The sequence below is a fragment of the Strongylocentrotus purpuratus genome, unplaced genomic scaffold, assembly GCF_000002235.5.
Source record: "Strongylocentrotus purpuratus isolate Spur 01 unplaced genomic scaffold, Spur_5.0 spur5_scaffold_9, whole genome shotgun sequence".
NCBI lineage: Eukaryota > Metazoa > Echinodermata > Echinoidea > Camarodonta > Strongylocentrotidae > Strongylocentrotus > Strongylocentrotus purpuratus.
In genome coordinates, this window is record NW_022145615.1 from 17,041,881 (window position 1) to 17,060,442 (window position 18,562).

General features: G+C 38.3%; 1 protein-coding gene across 1 annotated transcript; it reads right to left on the bottom strand.

Moving 5' to 3' along the window:
- Positions 1 to 1,479: 1,479 nt before the first annotated feature.
- LOC100891983 lies at positions 1,480 to 5,176 on the bottom strand. Its single transcript, XM_003727694.3, has one exon. It carries the CDS (start codon positions 5,003 to 5,005, stop codon positions 2,903 to 2,905), a length of 2,103 nt encoding a protein of 700 aa, XP_003727742.2. The 5' UTR covers positions 5,006 to 5,176; the 3' UTR covers positions 1,480 to 2,902.
- Between the last annotated feature and the right edge of the window lie 13,386 nt (positions 5,177 to 18,562).

An 18,562-nucleotide genomic window follows, 5' to 3' on the forward strand; every position in this document is an offset into this window, starting at 1 on the left:
GGATAACCACCCTCTCGGACAACGACCCTCTAAGACAACTTCCCGCCGGAAAACTACCACCGGAAAACTACCACCCACACAACTACCCCTAGGATAACCGACAAGTACCCCCTAGGGCAACCGCCCTCTAGGACATATACCTCCTTGCCATCTACCACCCATAGTATCTACCATCCAACTATCCCAGGAAAATAACCAGTTAGGGTGATTATCAATTGGGGGGGGGGGGGTAGTTGTCCTAGAGGGTGGTTGTCCTAAGGGTAGTTGTCTGGAGGTAATTGTCCGGGGTAGTTGTCTTAGAGCGTGGTTGTCCTAAGGGGTAGATGTCTGGGGGTAGTTGTCCGGAGGGGTACATGTAATTGTCCCGGGGGTAGTCGTCCTGGAGGGTGGTTAACCTAGGAGTGATTATCCGGAGGGTGGTTGTCCAGGGGGAAGGTGTCCTAGAACCCGTTACTTCTGGAACTGGGTTGCTCCTCTGGGAACTACAGATTCAGTGGTCAATGGGTTGACGAAAATTAGAATCCATTATTTATATGATGTAATGCTTATTTTTGATTTTATCAAAAATCACACATACCCATTATTTTCTCTCCCCTCTCCTATCTCTTAATGGTCTTTCCCAATCTTTATTCATCTCCCTCTATCCAAGTACTACCCCCCCCCCCCTTCTTCTTTTTCTCTCTCTCTCTCTCTCTCTCTCCCTCCCTTCTCTCTCTCTCTCTCTCTCACTCTCTCTGTCTCTCCCTTTCTCCCTCACTCTTTATCTCCTTTTCTCCTTCCCTCCCTCTCTTTCTATCTTTCTCTCTCTCTCTCTCTTACTCTTTCTTTCTATTTCTCTTTTCTCTCTCTCTCTCTCTCTCTCTCTCTCTCTCTCTCTCTCACTCTATCACCCGCTCTTCATTTTAGCTCCTACCCGCTATTTGTTTTACATGGACATACATTGCCAGTATATCAATATCTCATTTTAGTGTTTTTATTTTAAATCAACAGTAATACAGACAAATTATCTAATGATCAATATATATACATATTTTTTTTTAAATGGTCCAGCCATTCTCTATCTGTGTACATTTAGGACAATAATTCATAAAAACGATCGATACATTTTGTACATTTTGTACACATTTTAAAATTCATTGATAGCTCCTGTATTCCAGACCAATCCATGTTTTTTTCTCTTATAACCCATGACAAAAATGTGTCTAAACGTTTAATTAACATACATTTTACATATTACCAAACAATTAGCAAATGTATTCGTAGCGTGCAGTAGGCAGCCCCCCTCCCCCACCACATTTGAAACTCGGAAGCCCGAAAGAAAAACAATAATAATTGCAGTTGGTCCGTGACATGTTGCCTTTTCCTTGGTAAAACAATGTCACGCCGCCAGTAGTAATTTCATCTTATTCTACCCCCACCCCCTCCCCTCCTAATTATACAATCATTTGTCTGGGTATACATGATACAACCTACAATCACCATCTAAAAAGTACTTTTTCAAAATGTTAGATTATTTCTTTTAACATGTTATATTCAACCTTGAGATCGTTGGATTCCAATATGTTCAAATTGTTTATCCGCCACTCTAAACAAAGTGGCCAACCCTCAGTCCTTTCAAATGGTGATTTAACATTCTATAAATTTGAGAGTGTAAGTGATTTAATATAATGGGCGTCGACATTGGTAATTTCGTATTACGCCCCCCCCCCCTCCCCTCCACATTTTACATACACTTTCTGGATATGCCGCTGTGTATACATATAATAATAATAACTAGTTCTTATATAGCACTTTTCCGGACGGAAGGTCCTATCAAAGCGCTTTACAGATATATATTATTATGTTGCATTTTCAAAAGACTACCTTCATGACCATTTGCGCAACCATAATCGAGTAAAATTTAAATAAGATGTCAGTGTACAACACGGCCTGTCTTCTTAATAGTTCAGGTCAATTATGACCCAAACCGAAAGTACAATCTAATCATGATTAGATAACACTGATATCAATATCCTGATAAGCAACTGTTTAGAATGTGCTCCGGATATCTGGATAAAGGAAACCGATATCGGCTCATGATCAGCATGAGTGAAGTGAGCTGATCAGACAATTCCTCCTGAAAACAATGTCATATTATTTGTAAGAACTAGCTATGCCTGTGTATGGAAAATGGTATTGAGAATAAAGGCTCGTTCAGATTAGACGCGGTAAAATCACAGGAAAAAAGCCTAACAAAAAACCTAAAAAGGCCGTGGCGGTTTTGTAAATTATTGACAACCAAGGTAGTGTGCCAATTCACTGAGCTCTGTGTTATAATAATTATGCAGAAATGTGGCGTGTATTACACTTTACGTCATCATCGAAAAACCTTCGCGTAATGTCTGAACAAGCCTTTAGATTGTATAGTTAACACAGTTTATTCTTTATACTAGGATGGGTACCCAAAACATGGTTTAACAGTTCCGGTCCTCGAGGTTTCAAGAAGTACTTGTCGCCATCAAGAGAGCGATAGAATTATTTTAAAAAACGTTGACAAATATGTTGAAAATAAAAACCTTTATGCAGGGAAATGTGCAGACAAATAAAATGTTATCTGTATCATCCATTATGCAATCAGCACTGAAAAAGGAATTAATTAATAACTACTTCAACTTTAAAGTTACTCGTTGTGTTATGCTCTGACTAGATAGTGATCATATCAGAAAAATATACCCTCTCTAAAAACCATTTGAACAAAATAAAAAACAGACCTTGGCGTTTTGGCTCTTTATGACAAACAAATCGAATGGACCAGCCATTGATATTGAGTCCGATACACATTTAAGTACAAATATTTTAGAATCATTACTTTTGTTCTCTAATAAGTTGTCCTGAAATGACTAAACAGTCTTTTCCTTTTGCCTTATTTTGGAGGCAAATTAGAACCCATGAACGTATATTCGCGTTTTTCGGCATCGGGAGGGACGTCATACAACTCATCCGGCGTGGAATTAGCAGGCGGTAGTTCATACACGTAACCATAGTCCTCGTGGTGTTCATCGTCATCAACGTGGTGGTCATCGTCGTGATCAGTCACGGGGTGATCGTACGGGCTGTATTCTTCCCCGCTCAGCCTCGCGCCTTGCTGAAGTAAGTCATCGGAGTAAGCCTCGTCGTAGTGGCGCAGACTGAGGTATCGGCTATCAGGACGATCAGGGTTCAAACCACAGTACTGGTTATTCTGAGGCGGGACTCTCCCCTGTGGATTGGACCGACGTTGATCAGCTGGGACTCTTGGAGGGGGCTTGTTTGGTGGTGGAGAGGTAACAACGACAGGTGGGCGTGGTGGGGTACTGGTAGGCGGCGGAGGACGCCTATGTTCTTCCTCTGCCTCGACAAAAGGCACCTCATCGTATCCGTATGGGGACTCCGAAATGTTAGACGGTGACGTAGGGGGCTCTGTCCGATGCGGTAGACGGCCCTGGGGTTGCTGAATACCTTGATCTAGATCTGTAGGATTGCTGTATAATGGCGAGGGAGGGGACGTTAGAGAAGGACGCCCTCTTTCTGGTCGCTCTGGAGGAGTTGTTAAAGGGATACCGACTTCACCTAGATAAATGTCGGTATGGGGAGTTGTTGGTCCTTGCGAGTAGACCCCTTCACCCATGCTATCAAACGACGAGTCAGTTATGCTATTGTAAAACACCTTTGGTGCACCGGTTTCTGGATCAATGTCGCTACGATCTGGAATACTCACGCCACCAACATAAATGTTCTCTTCCATATCTGTAGCTTTCGTCCTAGCTGGTTGGGGATTTATCACGTTCATGTCTCTCATAACAGACGTAGAGCGACGTCTTGCTTTTCTCTCTGTCATCATTCTGTTTACACATCTGTGAATTACGTACACTATGATGACAATCAAGACCTGTCCGATGATGACAGCGATGACTATTATAGCAATGACGACAGGGGAGGTTTTACCAGCTTGACCTTCCATGGTGTCGTTATTGAAATCCGTTGCATTTATGGTTGTTGGTTCAACCGTAAATGTACCAAAGTCTTCGACTCGGAGTAAAGCGCCTGAAGTTCCTGACAATCCCTGCGTTGTAGTCGCAGTACAGTGGACCGGGCTTTCGTCATCTTCCAGTTTAATGTCATTAATTATCAGAGTTCTACCATCCAGGCTTACTTCCAATCGTTGGATGTCATCTACGGGCTTGTTGTTAAATAACCATTCGTATCGGACGATTTCGGGTAGGCCGAACGCGATGCAGGTAAAAACGATACGTCCTCCAACCTCTGCGATGCCGAGAGGAGGCTCGACACGAACATCAGGACGAATCGACAAAAGAGTGACGCTACAAAAACGCGGTTCGTCGATTGCAGGAGACTCGGCGTCGCAAATAAACTCTTGTCCATTATGTTCGGCGCTTACAACGACCGACAGAACGTTACGCGATTCTTTCAGCTCCGTTAGGACAGTTTCTTCTAACCTCCAGGCTAGCGACGCCGGCGGTTGGCCGCCTTCAGATCTACATGTTATCGTCGCTACATCACCAACGTTTAGACCGTTTGGAGAAACGCTACACATCGGCGAACCTTCATTAGGTGGTCGCTGCACTTCAAGAACGGCACCAGCAAACGTAAATGACAAGTTTGGGACCGCATAACCGCATCGGTAGGTACCAGCATCAGCCAGCTCGACGTTACGAATCTGCAAAAAGTACTCACCAAGGTTGGCATTACCAAGGATAGAGAGGCGGTTTCCCTGCGGTACGTTCGAATTGACCATCCGGTTAACCGTTATAAACCGCCGCGTTGATAGGCGAAACCAGTAGACATTCTGGTTGCTTTGGAGATTCCTGATGATGCAACGAAAAAGAACGTTCCTCCCCTCTCGAACAGTCAGGTCCCGTGGTCTTTCAACAATGTTCTGAGAAAATCCAACGTTGAAGAAACAAATGCAGAGTATTAATAATGCCGTCGTAATCATATGGGTAGCCATACTAACTCGTGAAGTCATTAAAATGAAAGTCCAAAATGTGAGAGTGGATCTGTTGCTGCAAGGCTTATACTAGGTGTGTCTGCACTCCATCGCACACTTTTCTCGTCTGTGCATTAGCCCTGAACGAAAGTGTTGTTATATAAGCTAATTTCTCTGTAATATCTACTGACGTTCTATCAATAGGCTTACGTCATATTCAAATGACAGCTTCAGAAATAAAATGGCTAGGTTAATGATAACGCGATGTCATTGTTAGCGTCTACCCACTTCCTATATCCGACTCCTTTCCGGAGTCTATACTCTACGTGTGGGTTTAGACTAATATGGTTTATACGTATACAAATAAGGATATTACCTTTTCTTCTGCAGTGCATTGATTAGGCACACTGTATTTGTTCTCAGAAAGTAAGAGCAGCGCTCATTAAACCCACGATGCACTTTTATTGGTAGGGCTCCCAAACGTTTTGGGGATATCCCCAAAATGGTGCTAACATCATTTTTATTTTTCAATCAGCAAAGTTGTAGATTGATAAAGAATAAAATATATAATTAACATTTCGATTGGTTATCTTGCACTGAAATGAGATCATGTTATTATGTTATTAATTGAACTTGGCATATGACTCTTTTTTAATAATGCCCCCAAATGTTAGAAGATTTTAATTGTTTCATATTCAAGTTTAAGGGAAGAATTCCATGCAAACATTTTCTGTCACACACATTATATCGTGACTCCTCTCAACACCTGTTCACCTTTTTTCTGCATAACACAAACATTTTGTAAAATATGAATGATTCACCAACCCGTGTCCTGGTGTACGTCAACCACATTATAATGGTTCAGCATGATTCAAACATTAATAACATTATGTTGGTCAAAGTTTATCTTATTTTCTCACCTATATAAAATATCATACCATAAATATGATAAACATGATTTTGTTTTTCTTCAATTTTGCTAACTGCAGTTGTCATTTATTCCATATACACTTTTTTCAATTTAGTTAATATTTACTTATGTAAATATATATACTTTCTTATGTTTAAATGTAGGTTATTTAAATATTAAATTCCTCCCCTATCTTAAAGGGAAGGTTGAGTTCTGGGAAGAGGTGACCAATAATTTGTGAGCGTTATCATTGTATTATGCAAGTGTGGAAGAACATCAGATAATAAATGTTCCCTGAAAAGCATTTCTCTTCGAATGCCTTAATATTCGTAATATGGCATGTAACAACCTAAAAATCGGGACGGATTTTTATGCCACATGTTCGGGTAGCCCCATAACCATCTTTCTGTGTACAGTGCTTGTAACTTTACCAAGACTAAGCCAAATTTCTTATCATTTTGATGATTCCAGAACCTTGCAGTACACCATAATACTTATATACTAGATATGATCAAACTTTTCTGATCGATTCCACAACGTTTCTTTAACAATGCAATCGCATGACCATAACTCAACTATGTCTTTTAAATGTGCTAGTCGTCAAACTATATTATATATGAAAGCAAGGTGAAACATAGTAAATTAGAAAAGCAACACACACACACACAAACACTTTTCAATAGAATAGTCAGAATCATGCGCATCACAGAATGTACCGTTAGTGCAAAAATGAAAAACGATTACGTAACTTTCATAAACACGTATCCAGTATACGTCTCGGTGGGTTTTACAATTTTGTACAAATGATCTCGATCTGTCGATGCACATATAGTATCTGCATACTGCCTTGGATTGCAATCAACATTTTCTGCCTATAACGGCAGTTACGTCACGGAACCACATTCTGAAATTTAAGATTGTGTATAATTCGAGATGCATTTACCATGGTATTGCCATAGAAACCAAACGATGAAGTTCAAAGTTTCATAGTTTCGGCAGTGATTTTGCGATTTGAGGCCCGTCTGTAAAAACATTTGAGGAGAAGGCGACGTAAACGCACCCACGCATATTTTGATTTGTCTTAACTAGGCCATGGACAATATATCCGTAAATAGGTTTCGAGAGTCATTGGGTCTCTTCTTATATCGTCTCCTTCAAAGATCAAGACCAAGACTTAAAACAAATCGTCATTCTGTCTGGTATGAACCTTACGAATTCCTTGAAAACTAAATAGTGATTTGAATCATTTTTTTTGTTTCAGTTCGAATGGTTCTTCCCCACATTGAGTGAGCTAGCGATTCAACCAAAACCCGATAACAAACAGGTATTGTAAACAAAATATGTGCTATATTAATATAATTCCTTGTTTTTCATAAATATGATATAACATTCTTTCAAATAACACATTGACGACTTGAATCCATACAAGTTTCACCGAGTAACATTGTTTTGCAAATGACATGTCAAAATTCATTCGTGCCAGATTGGAGTGAAATAGTGAACATGGTTGAAAACGTTAGTATCACAACTCTAATATGACCAAACATATGACCTGAGGAAACCTTATCTTTAAAAGCGAAAGGGAATGTTGTTTTCATGTGCTTCTTTTTAAAATGAGGGCAAGATTATTGCCATCATCATCAATTAAAGAATATTTGGTGTCGATAGTGAGGTAAGAAGGGACATACTTCGTACTTAATGCGGTACTGCATTACTTGTAGATACGTGCGCCCTCTATATAACAATCAATGCTTTAGCGGTACCCGTTGGTCCCCCTGATCCCTTTTTCTTATGTTAATTGAGAACTGATTTGATGAGATAACCATCTATCAATTACCATGCAGGTAGGTTTAATCCCTCTTGGCCAAACTAGTGCAGACAGGCTTGAAATGGTCTGCAATTAGTATAATCAGCTATTTTCATAAGTACAACTTTTTAAAAGAGCAAAGCAGACATACCGGTGATATTTCCACAAGAGTCGAAGTAAGGGGCACTTAACATTTTGATAATGGGGATGGTCCAATGGGCACGAAGGATAGAAACAAATCAGAATATTCAATTTTTCTCTCAGGATAGGTACCGCTTTCAATGAATAACAAGGTATTTTCTCGATTTTTTTCAATGAATATTTATTAGATTTGGGAAAGCCTGAGAGATTGTACACCCCTGTAATCCCGAAAATGGATATTCACCCCAATCTTAGTAACTGCATATTGAAATCATCGCAGAATACAAATCTTGCATAATAATGTTTTAAGCTTACCTTTGCCTGTTTTATGTTTGCATGTGAAACTTCCTTTTTTTTTTTTTTTTTTACTGTGTTACTTAAATCTGGAACAAAAGCTTTTGACGTGCCATTTCGAAAATTATGTTTCTTGGTGAAGCATGTATGGATTGGTACAATCATAGTATCAGTCGAAAGCATATTACTTCTACTTTATGAAAAGCAAAACAACAAAAATATTATACAGGTCATAGTTTCCTCACAATTGCCTTTTGGTTTAGGGTTTCGTTTTTATTATCTGTAGGATGTACTGTTTATTTTACCTTAGCACAAAGAAAGCAAGCACTTCCCTCGAATGCAGGGGCAGATTCCTGGTCGTCCATGAGGGGAGGGTGATGTGTAATGACAGAGCACATTCATGGCGAACATCACCAACTTGGGACATAATATTAGCGTCCTAAGATCTTTTCACACCGTTTTCACCTATATAGGCCGAAAATAAGTTTACAAATTTCTTTGATCTGAAAGGCTATCTGCACTAGTTTGGCCAAGAGGGATCAAAACTCCCTTCGTGGGCGTGACATGTGGTTATCTCATCAAATCAGTTCTTAATTAACATAAGAAAAGAGAAATCATGGGGGACCAACGGGTACCGCTTTATAAATAGGCATTGTTTGCTATACATGTATAGAGGGCGCAAGTAGTGCAGTCCCGCATAATACAATGATTTCATGAACCCCCCCCCCCCCAATCGGAAGATCACTCCAGGACAACTTGACAACTCTCTCCTCTGACTGTTTCCAGACAACAAATCTTTAATTCAGTTAGCCTCAAAGTAGTTGTCCGGTGATAATTTTCCTAGGTGATAATTATTTCCGGGGGATTTGTCCTTGGGTAAGTTGTGAGGTTTTTTTCTTTTCTTCTTTTTCTTCTTTTAGATGATTTTTCACAATTCTATGAATTCTATTTCTTATTCTATTCCAAGTAAAAAAGTTCATTCTGTTCACCAGCTCCGAATCACTCTGAGTTATTCATATGAATATAAAAATACTTTGTATTTCTGAGGAATGGTCAATATACCTAACTGTAGGAGATTGTTTAATTGGGGTTGACTTCTTAACAACCCAGTGGAACACTTTTAGACAGAATTTAAGGTTCTGACAGCCATTACATAACACTTTCTTCCTTAAATAACGTTGGAGACTGATTTCTCTACTGGTAGATTATTATGCCTTTCCGTCTTGGAAGTATTCCTGCGGCAGCCAAATCTATTCCGGAAAATTACCTTTTCCGGACAGTTCCAAATGTCTATTATATTGAAGTGTTAAGAGTTTTATTTCTAATAGCTATATATTTCAAATGGCGATATAATTGTTTTCTTGTAGTTCACGGTTACTGTAGTTTTTTTAACTATATTTGCAACCTGTGGTCTTCATAGTCATGATTTAATAAAGTCCATATTCTGGACTAATGCACGTAATTTTCATCTTTCGCTTTCCATTTTCCACATTTTTTTCAATACAAATATTATAGAGCCTTCTCTATTGGTGTTCACACAAAATATTTGTGTCTATTTGTGTTTAACCAAACAATTTGAAAGGACCTGTCCTGCACTAATAATGAATTTAACCCATGCAATTACCCTTTTTTGGGATATTTCTCTCTCACTCATTATTTTCTCACTTAATTTAATAAATTAATAATGAAAGTTGCCCGCCACAATGACCGCAATACCAAGTTGCAAGTGAAATGGCCAAATGATTTGACCCGACGGTCACAAAGAAAATCCATTGACTATAGTTGAAGGGGTTACTCTCTCAGTTGGATTTTGTTCTCGGTGGTTATAGCCCCCGTTGCGTCGAAATATAGACAGGCGAGACACCGTCAACACTGATCTTTGACACCGCAGCATGTCACGATGAAAATATTCCATATTTGGAGCAAAATGTTGGATGCGGCACAGCTGGAAGTAGATGAAGTCACTAGGAAACTATGTACGCCTCCCAGCAAGAGTTCGTTTATGTTTATGAAACTTGACTATTAAATGAAATCGTTTTCATATGTAATAAGCTGATGACGTCAATGAAATCATCAAAACAAAGTGGATTTTATCCCTTTTTTTTAAAGTTCTTGTGGGATGGGAAAATGACTCACGTTTTTTTCTTTTAGCATTTCCTTGACAACATCGATCCTAAAGTTTCGTATTTCTACCCATTCATTAACACTGTTAAAGTTGTTCATTGACGTTGGGTCATTTTTTAGAAGCTAAATTACGCTTCTTTGTTTGTTTTCTTTATTTGTGTTCTGTTTTGTTTGTATATATAATTATTTCCTTTTTTTTGCGATGATTTTTTTAATATTTTATCGAACATCTTTTAAACTTAAAACAAGATAAAAACAACTACTTTCTTTGTCGTCATCGTAACTCTCGTCCTCTGTACTATTTTCTTCCTCTCTTCTTTTCAGATAGTCTTTTTCACCTCCTCTTCTCTTTGCCCCATGATGATGCTGTTTACGAATCATACATCGCTGTAAAAATATACTCCAGCCATTCGACGACATAATACGATAATACAGCCCAGGTTTCTATTCTCATGTGAAAATGGATTTAAACTGGATCTAGATCGAGTTTCTCTGATATCATCGCGATCATCCAGCGTTACTATACCCAAATCGAGACCACAAGAAACAAACAAGCATCTGCTTACTGGAGAACTTCCTTCGAAACCAAAATAATCATCGGATGATTGACATGCAGAAGTTCACTGTGAGATATCTCATTACCTGGACTTAACTTTTTGTTGCCATGACAACCAAATAGCAATGTTTACTTCCTTTCTAAAGGCATTGTTTCTCTTCATACATAGTCCACCACTTTTCTTGCTTCCCTATTTAAATTAAACGACTCACATTTTTTTGGCAACGGATGGACACATTAAAATATATAGCTATTTCATTTTCTGTTTTTTTTTTTTGTATTAGAATATAAATGTTATTTATAAAGTTACCGAGGTGTAAGGAAATTTTTTAGTATACATCTAATACAGTCCAGAATTGTCACAAAAGGGTCCTTACCTGAAAACGAGTGCGGGAATAAGGGAATTTCACTGGCTGGATCTCAAAGGGGAGGGGGCAGTATAAATACGATTAAACGTATCAAAGTGATTCACCGTTTTCACTTCTTTTTATGCCTCCGCTACAAAGTAGCCGGAGGCATTATGTTTTTGGGTTGTCCGTCCGTCCGTACGTCCGTACGTCTGTCCGTACGTCCCGTTCTCGTGATCGCGTTATCTCAAGAACCGATTGGTTGATTCCCGCCAAACTTGGGTCATGTATGTATCTCACAGAGCCAATGAACTGATTAGATTTTGGGGTCACGAGATCCAAGGTCAAAGGTCACAGGGCTCATTATTTATGCGAAAATGGCTCGTGATCGCGTTATCTCAAGAACCGATTTATGGATTCCTGCCAAACTTGAGTCATGTATGTATCTCACAGAGCCAATGAACTGATTAGATTTTGGGGTCACGAGATCCAAGGTCAAAGGTCACAGGGCTCATTATGTATGCAAAATAGCTTGTGATCGCATTATCTCAAGAACCGATTGATGGATTCCTGCCAAACTCAGGTCATGTATGTATCTTGCAAAGCCAATGATATGATTCGATTTTGGGGTCACCAGGTCAAAGGTCACAGGGGTCTTCTTTATGTATCCAACAATAGCTTGCGATCGCATTATCATGAGATCAAATAGACAGATTACTATCAAACTCAAGTCATGTATGTATCTTGCAGAGCCAATGAACTGATTAGATTTTGGGGTCACCAGGTCGAAGGTCAAAGGTCACATGGCTCATTATGTATGCCAAAAATAGCTTGTGCATGCATTATCATTAAAACTCACAGATGGATTACAATCAAACTTGAATTTAAAAATTGTTTCTGTTTTGGTTTGTAAAATTGCTCTATGGCGGAGGCATCATTTTTGACTGCGCGCAGTCAAAGTTCCATCTAGTTTTTTGTTGCTCCTTTGTTTTAATTTTTTTGTTTCCTTCCTTTGTTTGAATGTATGCATTTTTTTTCTTTTGTTCTTCTCTTTTTTCGCCTCCATTTTCTCAATGTGCAGAAAATTGAAATTATGAAAATTTCAAACAATGACATTGTTGAAGTCTTATTCATTTGTCAAGTGCTAGTCATTTAAATTAAAATTAGAATATCCTTTAGACAAAGTTACGTTCAACTCTCGAAATACGAACTGCAATTAATGATGGTTCCCTCGTGAATGATGTTCATTCTGTTGCTCCGGTAACTTCAACCCAAATAATCCAGGATTTTCAACCTAGTGCATCTCCCCCTCGTTTCGGTAATTCCAGATTTCTAGCAGCGATATAATCAGCCCCCAGTCCCACTCTAACCTTTTTATGTTACCTTCCAACACCTGCCTTCAGATGCAACCCGACGGGCTTTTCTTGGCAAACGATTTAGCGATCTTTGTGTGTCTGTGTGAGAATATGATACTCAGGTGCTTTGTACCTGCCGGTGAGAAGGATATGGAAAGCTTTGAACCTGATATTAGTGTTGAGAGAGAATGGCTTTTTAGGTGTTTGTCTTTGTCACCGTAGCTTTGTCTTAGAATAGTCTTACTGGTTTAATTTTTTTAGTAGTGCACACGGGCTAATTGGTTCACATAAACTTTAAATAGATGTATAATGTTAATGAGCTACCTTTTGTATGTCCCAGTATACTAGTCATCCATCATTATGTTTAAGCTTAATTGTTACTCGTTATTATTATTATATAAATGTTTCATCATATTTATAGAAAACATCAAGAAAAAACCCCCAGTAAATGTAGTCGAAGTGAACTTATCGTTAATCTTATGAATATCAAGCTCTCCTTTCCCCCAAGAAAATATTAGTGCATGAGTGTTTAATCTTTCTTTGGCGCAACGGAATTGTTTGCCGCCTGGAGACTACTCATTCACGATACAAACGAGGCGTCATTTTGTTGAGGTAGGAGTGCGTCAGTGTTTTGCACGGTCTTTGAAGTACCATTTCAGAGTTGCATCGTCCAGAAGTGAATACAAAAGGCATGATTAGCGCAGGTAATAGCTCAATGAAAATGACGACCCACGTGCAATGGGCATAAGGTTGCCGGTAACACAGGGAACGTCAAAGACCTTAAAAGTCGATGACGTAGTCCTCCATCAGCAAATGACGCTTCGTTTTTGACGGGCTTTAAGATAATGAAGTCTTGAACTGTTTAAATATATGTCTGAAAACTAGGGGCGCTTCTACCGTATAGTTGGGATATACTTGGCAATCACCTGATGAGGCTTCTGTAATCAACCTGTAGCATGGGTTATAATGCTCTTTGCGTCACTTCAACTGCGTCATTACTTAGAATACTTGTAGATCTCGTGAAATACTTAGCCCATATACCAGTGATTCTACACACTCTGTGTGTGTATGTGTGTGTGTACTGTTTCATTTTGCAATCATCACGTCACCATCATAATTACGGTGCGTCCAAGACTGTATCAATCGCTGACGGAGTCCTACGTCAGGAAATGAAACCTCGTCTGCAAGGAGAATTACTCCTCGGTGAACGTTAATGTCCATGCTTTGTCAGAACATTGTATATGCCATTTACATTTCAGGTCGAACTATAATGTGACAACTTTAATGATATCTTTATATTAAAGCTACAATGTACATATTTGTAAAGCGTATATCAAATCATGATCTTTATACGCTTCCAGAAGACTTTTGGTGTGATTACCCTTCACCAGGGTCGAGTGTGGCAAATATAGATTAAATGTCTTGCCAATGGACGATGGTGCTGCGGCAGGAATTCGAACCCCGCACCTTGTGGTTTCTCCACTAGACCACAAATCTCTACATACACCATTTTCAAATATCAAGCCAGCCAGTCCACTCATAACAATAGATTTTAGAAAATGTTGGTATTATATTCGGGCTAATTCTCCACATGCGTTAGACCTTCCCTTCTGTGAACTCATCCATTCTAAAACAATGCACTGGTTCACATTATTCAAAACCTGTTTGGCATTTTGACCCAGCCTTTTACAGTCGACGCGTCAAGTTGTACTTTCGTATACGTCAATGAAAGAAACGATCGGAAGATAAAATGTTGATAGAGTACGATGGGAATAGGAGGTGCCAAAAAAGTCTCTATCGGGCAGGGACATATTTTCCCCGTTTGCAATCCCCATTGTTGTTATTTACACATGAAACCAAAACAGTTATTGAACCACTGATTTTAAGGGTCATCGTTATATTTAGTTGACTGATAATCGCTTTTTTATTGAACAAGCTGGTCGAGACGTAAAAGGTAAGTTTATATTTTTTTGAACTGATCAGTTTCTTAGGGCATTCAATCATTTTGAAGTACTATGATTGTTTCATTATTATGTTTGACATTTAATTTATTTACCCGGGTAAAAAAAATACACGATATCTTGATACGTGCATGAATTGACAAAAAGGTAAATGGCGACGAAAAGCTATATATATATATATATATATATATATATATATATATATATATACATTCTAAGAAGGAAAACAAAATAGGATCGCTTGGTGTCAGATTATTGTCCCTGCTCTCTCAACAATTTCTGTTTTACTCCCCCCCCCCCCCTCCTACCCCCTCCACCACGCTCACTTTCTCCCTTTCTCACTTTTATACCTCATTCATATTAACGAAGTCGACATCAGACCAACAACAGATCGGACAACAAATTACATGACCACGAATGGCCAACAAAGTGGTCAGGTTAGATTCGGTGTGACTAAGATATTGGGAACTCTATGCTTATTCCAAAATAGCTATGATAATAATCCAATTTGTTATATGTATCGAAACATTGTCGTAGATCATAGAAGTAATTCGTTTCGTAATATACATACCCCTTTACATATCTATCCCTACCCCCTCCTCTCTCTTTATCTCTTCTATTCTGTCTCTCTCTGTCTCTCTCTCCCTCTCTCTCTCTCTCTCTCTTTCGCTCCCCTCTCTCTCTCTCTCTCTCTCTCTCTCTCTCTCTCAGTCTCTCAGTCTCTCTCTCTCTCTCTCTCTCTCTCTCTCTCAGTCTCTCTCTATCTCTCTTTCTCTCTTTCTCTTTCCCTCTCTCCTTCTATTTGAGCATATCCTATATTCAAAGATGATCTCACAACATCAAGATAAACTCCGTTTCCGATTTTCATTTACAGATATATATACTTCCTCCGGATTAGACCTAATACCAACACGGTCATAGTCTTACAACGTCAGGTGAAAAGTGAATAATCCAGGTTGATTTTAAACAAATCCGAGTGATTACATTAACGGTGTTTTTGGAAGTATTTTAATTTATTTTTCTTTGAGCACTTGAGTTGAGCTTGGTGACGAAAAGAGTAATTTGTTTTGGTTCCGGCAGGTGAGAAGCTGCAACAGGCTCATTAAGGAAATTTATCACGTCCGAGTACGACACGCTATAGGTTCACTTTAAAGGCACCAGCTAAAAATATTATTTCCATTTTTGATAATTATTTTGTATCCTTTAAAAAGCGTAGAGATTCCTCTTCAGTTACACAGACCCAAAACAAAATCGATTTCATACTTTTAAAGCTCAGAAACACCTGTTCATTTCAAAATGATTTTGATTTCGTCCTGATAGATTTTAAAACATAAAAAACCACCTGTTGATCGCAAGAAAAGTCCCAAACTGATTTTGTTTTCATCTAGATTGTAACCTTGCACCTTTTTATGATTATTTTAGGGCATGAATGCCTTTAAAAGAAGTTTTATAAGCATGAGTATTTAATTTTCTTTAACTTAAATCAAAAAGAGTAATTTTAAGATAACAACAATCAATTTCAATAATTAATTCTGAAGCTGTGGGAACAAAATATTCGAAATTTACTAATAACTTAAAAATGGATTTAGAACGAAATCCGTTGCATACATTTTCAGTTTATAGATAGACAATTCTAGCGATCGAAACAATTGACCAATCAGGATTCATCGCATCACAGTAAACTGCATTGCGCTTGATTCTGATTGGTTGACATTGTATTATGCAATCGAATGCAACTTTTATGTACCGAAATCCCGTACATATTATGATGTTGACTGGTAATTGTGCATCCAAAAAGCTCTAGTAATGAAGAAGAGCACTTTGATATTCCTAAAGTAAAAAGGGCATTCACCTAGAGCTAACTCGAAGACAATAACAATTGAAAAGCAAATCAATTCATGATTATTTGATAAAGGAAACGTATAGTCATATCTTCCTATATCAGGAAGGAAACCAAAGACAAACACGAAGAACTTGTAAATGATATTTGGTAAACCGGTACGATGATATTATTTCGCAATCAAAGAAAACATAAAAGAAACGAATCCTTGGCCAATAATTTTTTTGAAGACAATACAAATTGAAGAAGAAAAAAAATCATGTTTATTTGATGCAGGAAACGTGTAGTCATACCTTCTTATATTAGGAAGGAAACCAAAGACACAACACGAAGACCTGGAAAAGGATATTTGGCAATCTGGTATATTTTTTCGCAATCAAAGAAAACATAAAAGAAACGAGTCCTTGGTTAATAATCTCTTTTTTTTAAGACAATACAAATTTGAAGAAAAAAGTAATGTTTATTTGATTCAGGAAACACGAAGAACTTGTAAAGGGTATTTGGCAAACATGTACGATGATATTATTTCGCAATCGAAGAAAACATCGAAGGAACGAATCTTGGACCAATCATATCCTTTTTTGGTAAATTGGAAGAAGAGAAAAACAGAAGAAAACATGTTTTTTACATTTAGAAATATAGGGAAAACGTAAAATGACACATTACGTTATCCGAACATGAAGGCAATATACAACAGGGTATTAAAAGTGTACTTGGGTTGATTTCTTGAAAGCTTTTGCGATTGCCTCTTGATGCTCAGGCGTACCTTTAAAGATGACCACCTGACGAAAGCAGTCAATGTAAATCAAGATGACGTGGTCTAACCTACCTGTCCATCATGTATGGGGCAACTCTTTATAGGTGACACAGGTGGTACAAACATTTATCACAAATGACATTACGGACGGTTAAAATAGTATCCTGAAAGTGGGTCACATTCTGAACTCAGAATTTATTTTTGTTTCAATGGATGAAACTGACTTCAATTGATTATATTTTATTTCACTTAGCAGCTAAAAAGACATTAGTTTCATGTTTTGTACTTTATGCCATATGTTACAATTGCATGTATTCTGTATATCAACATTGTTGTATAGATAACAGTTATTTTATGATATGAACAAATAAAGTCCCTCGAAAGAGGACAAATAAAAAGAAAACAAATTACCAGTACACCTATTTGTCCAGCAAAATATCGGCCAATGGGATTTTCGATCCCACGAAGTCATTCGCTCATTGTGTCAATGCATAATCACAAAATTGCCTATTTACATGCGTTTTCCTGACAGATCATCGAAAACCTAAGTTTTAAATAATCTTAAATTATGTCTTCCGCAGTTCCGCTTGTTATAAAAATCATCCTAAACCTTTACTGGTGGCATGCGTGAAATAAAATAAGATTGAACTATAAAGCATGACTAATCCTTGAGCTATTCGGGTCAGTGCTGGAGATCAGTATAAGGTTTGGCTCGATGTCTCTCCCTTGACATTGCGTTATTTTTACCAGCAAACAAAACGAGAAAAATGGAAAATATCCTAAGACGTAGGCGCGAGAGAATGCCGTATGACTTTATAAAAGATGGGGAGGGACCTACTCGGTGTAACACTAGTCCTCTGCGCTGCGGGACGCGATGTCTTAGATTCAGTTTCTGGGTTCCTGAGGGATCGTCTTAATGATGTAGTGGGATGAAGAATTTGTACCCTACATGTATTCAATCTTTAAAGCGGGGCTACACTAATAAAAGCTACATGCGCCCTCTATATAGCCAACAATGTCTAAGTGGTACCCGTTGATTACCCATGGTCCTCTTTTTCTTACGCTAATTGAGAGCTGATTTGATGGGAAAACCACCTGTCAGTGACCATGCAGGATTGGCTAATCCCTCCTGGCTAAACTAGTGCAGATAGGCTTTAAACAAAATCACGTGAACAATTAATTTAAATGTTTACTCTTGCGATAACGGTTTCACTGATGAATATCCCTGATAAATTGTACTTTTCTAATCCTATTCCTTTAATCTTATATTCTCATGAATTTTGCAGTACATTTTATTCTCGACGCCCTTAAGTGTTTTCTCGATGTTGCTGTTCTTTATCTAGTCTCCAAGCAGTGTAAGTAATTTGTGAGTCATCGAACAATACCATTGCAGATGATGAGATGGATATACTGAAGCGTTAATACATGCGGTCATGCGATTTACTCTGATGAGTGCAAGACGAACAGTTTTAGTTTGTCCTTTTCTAATGTTATTCTTTGATTT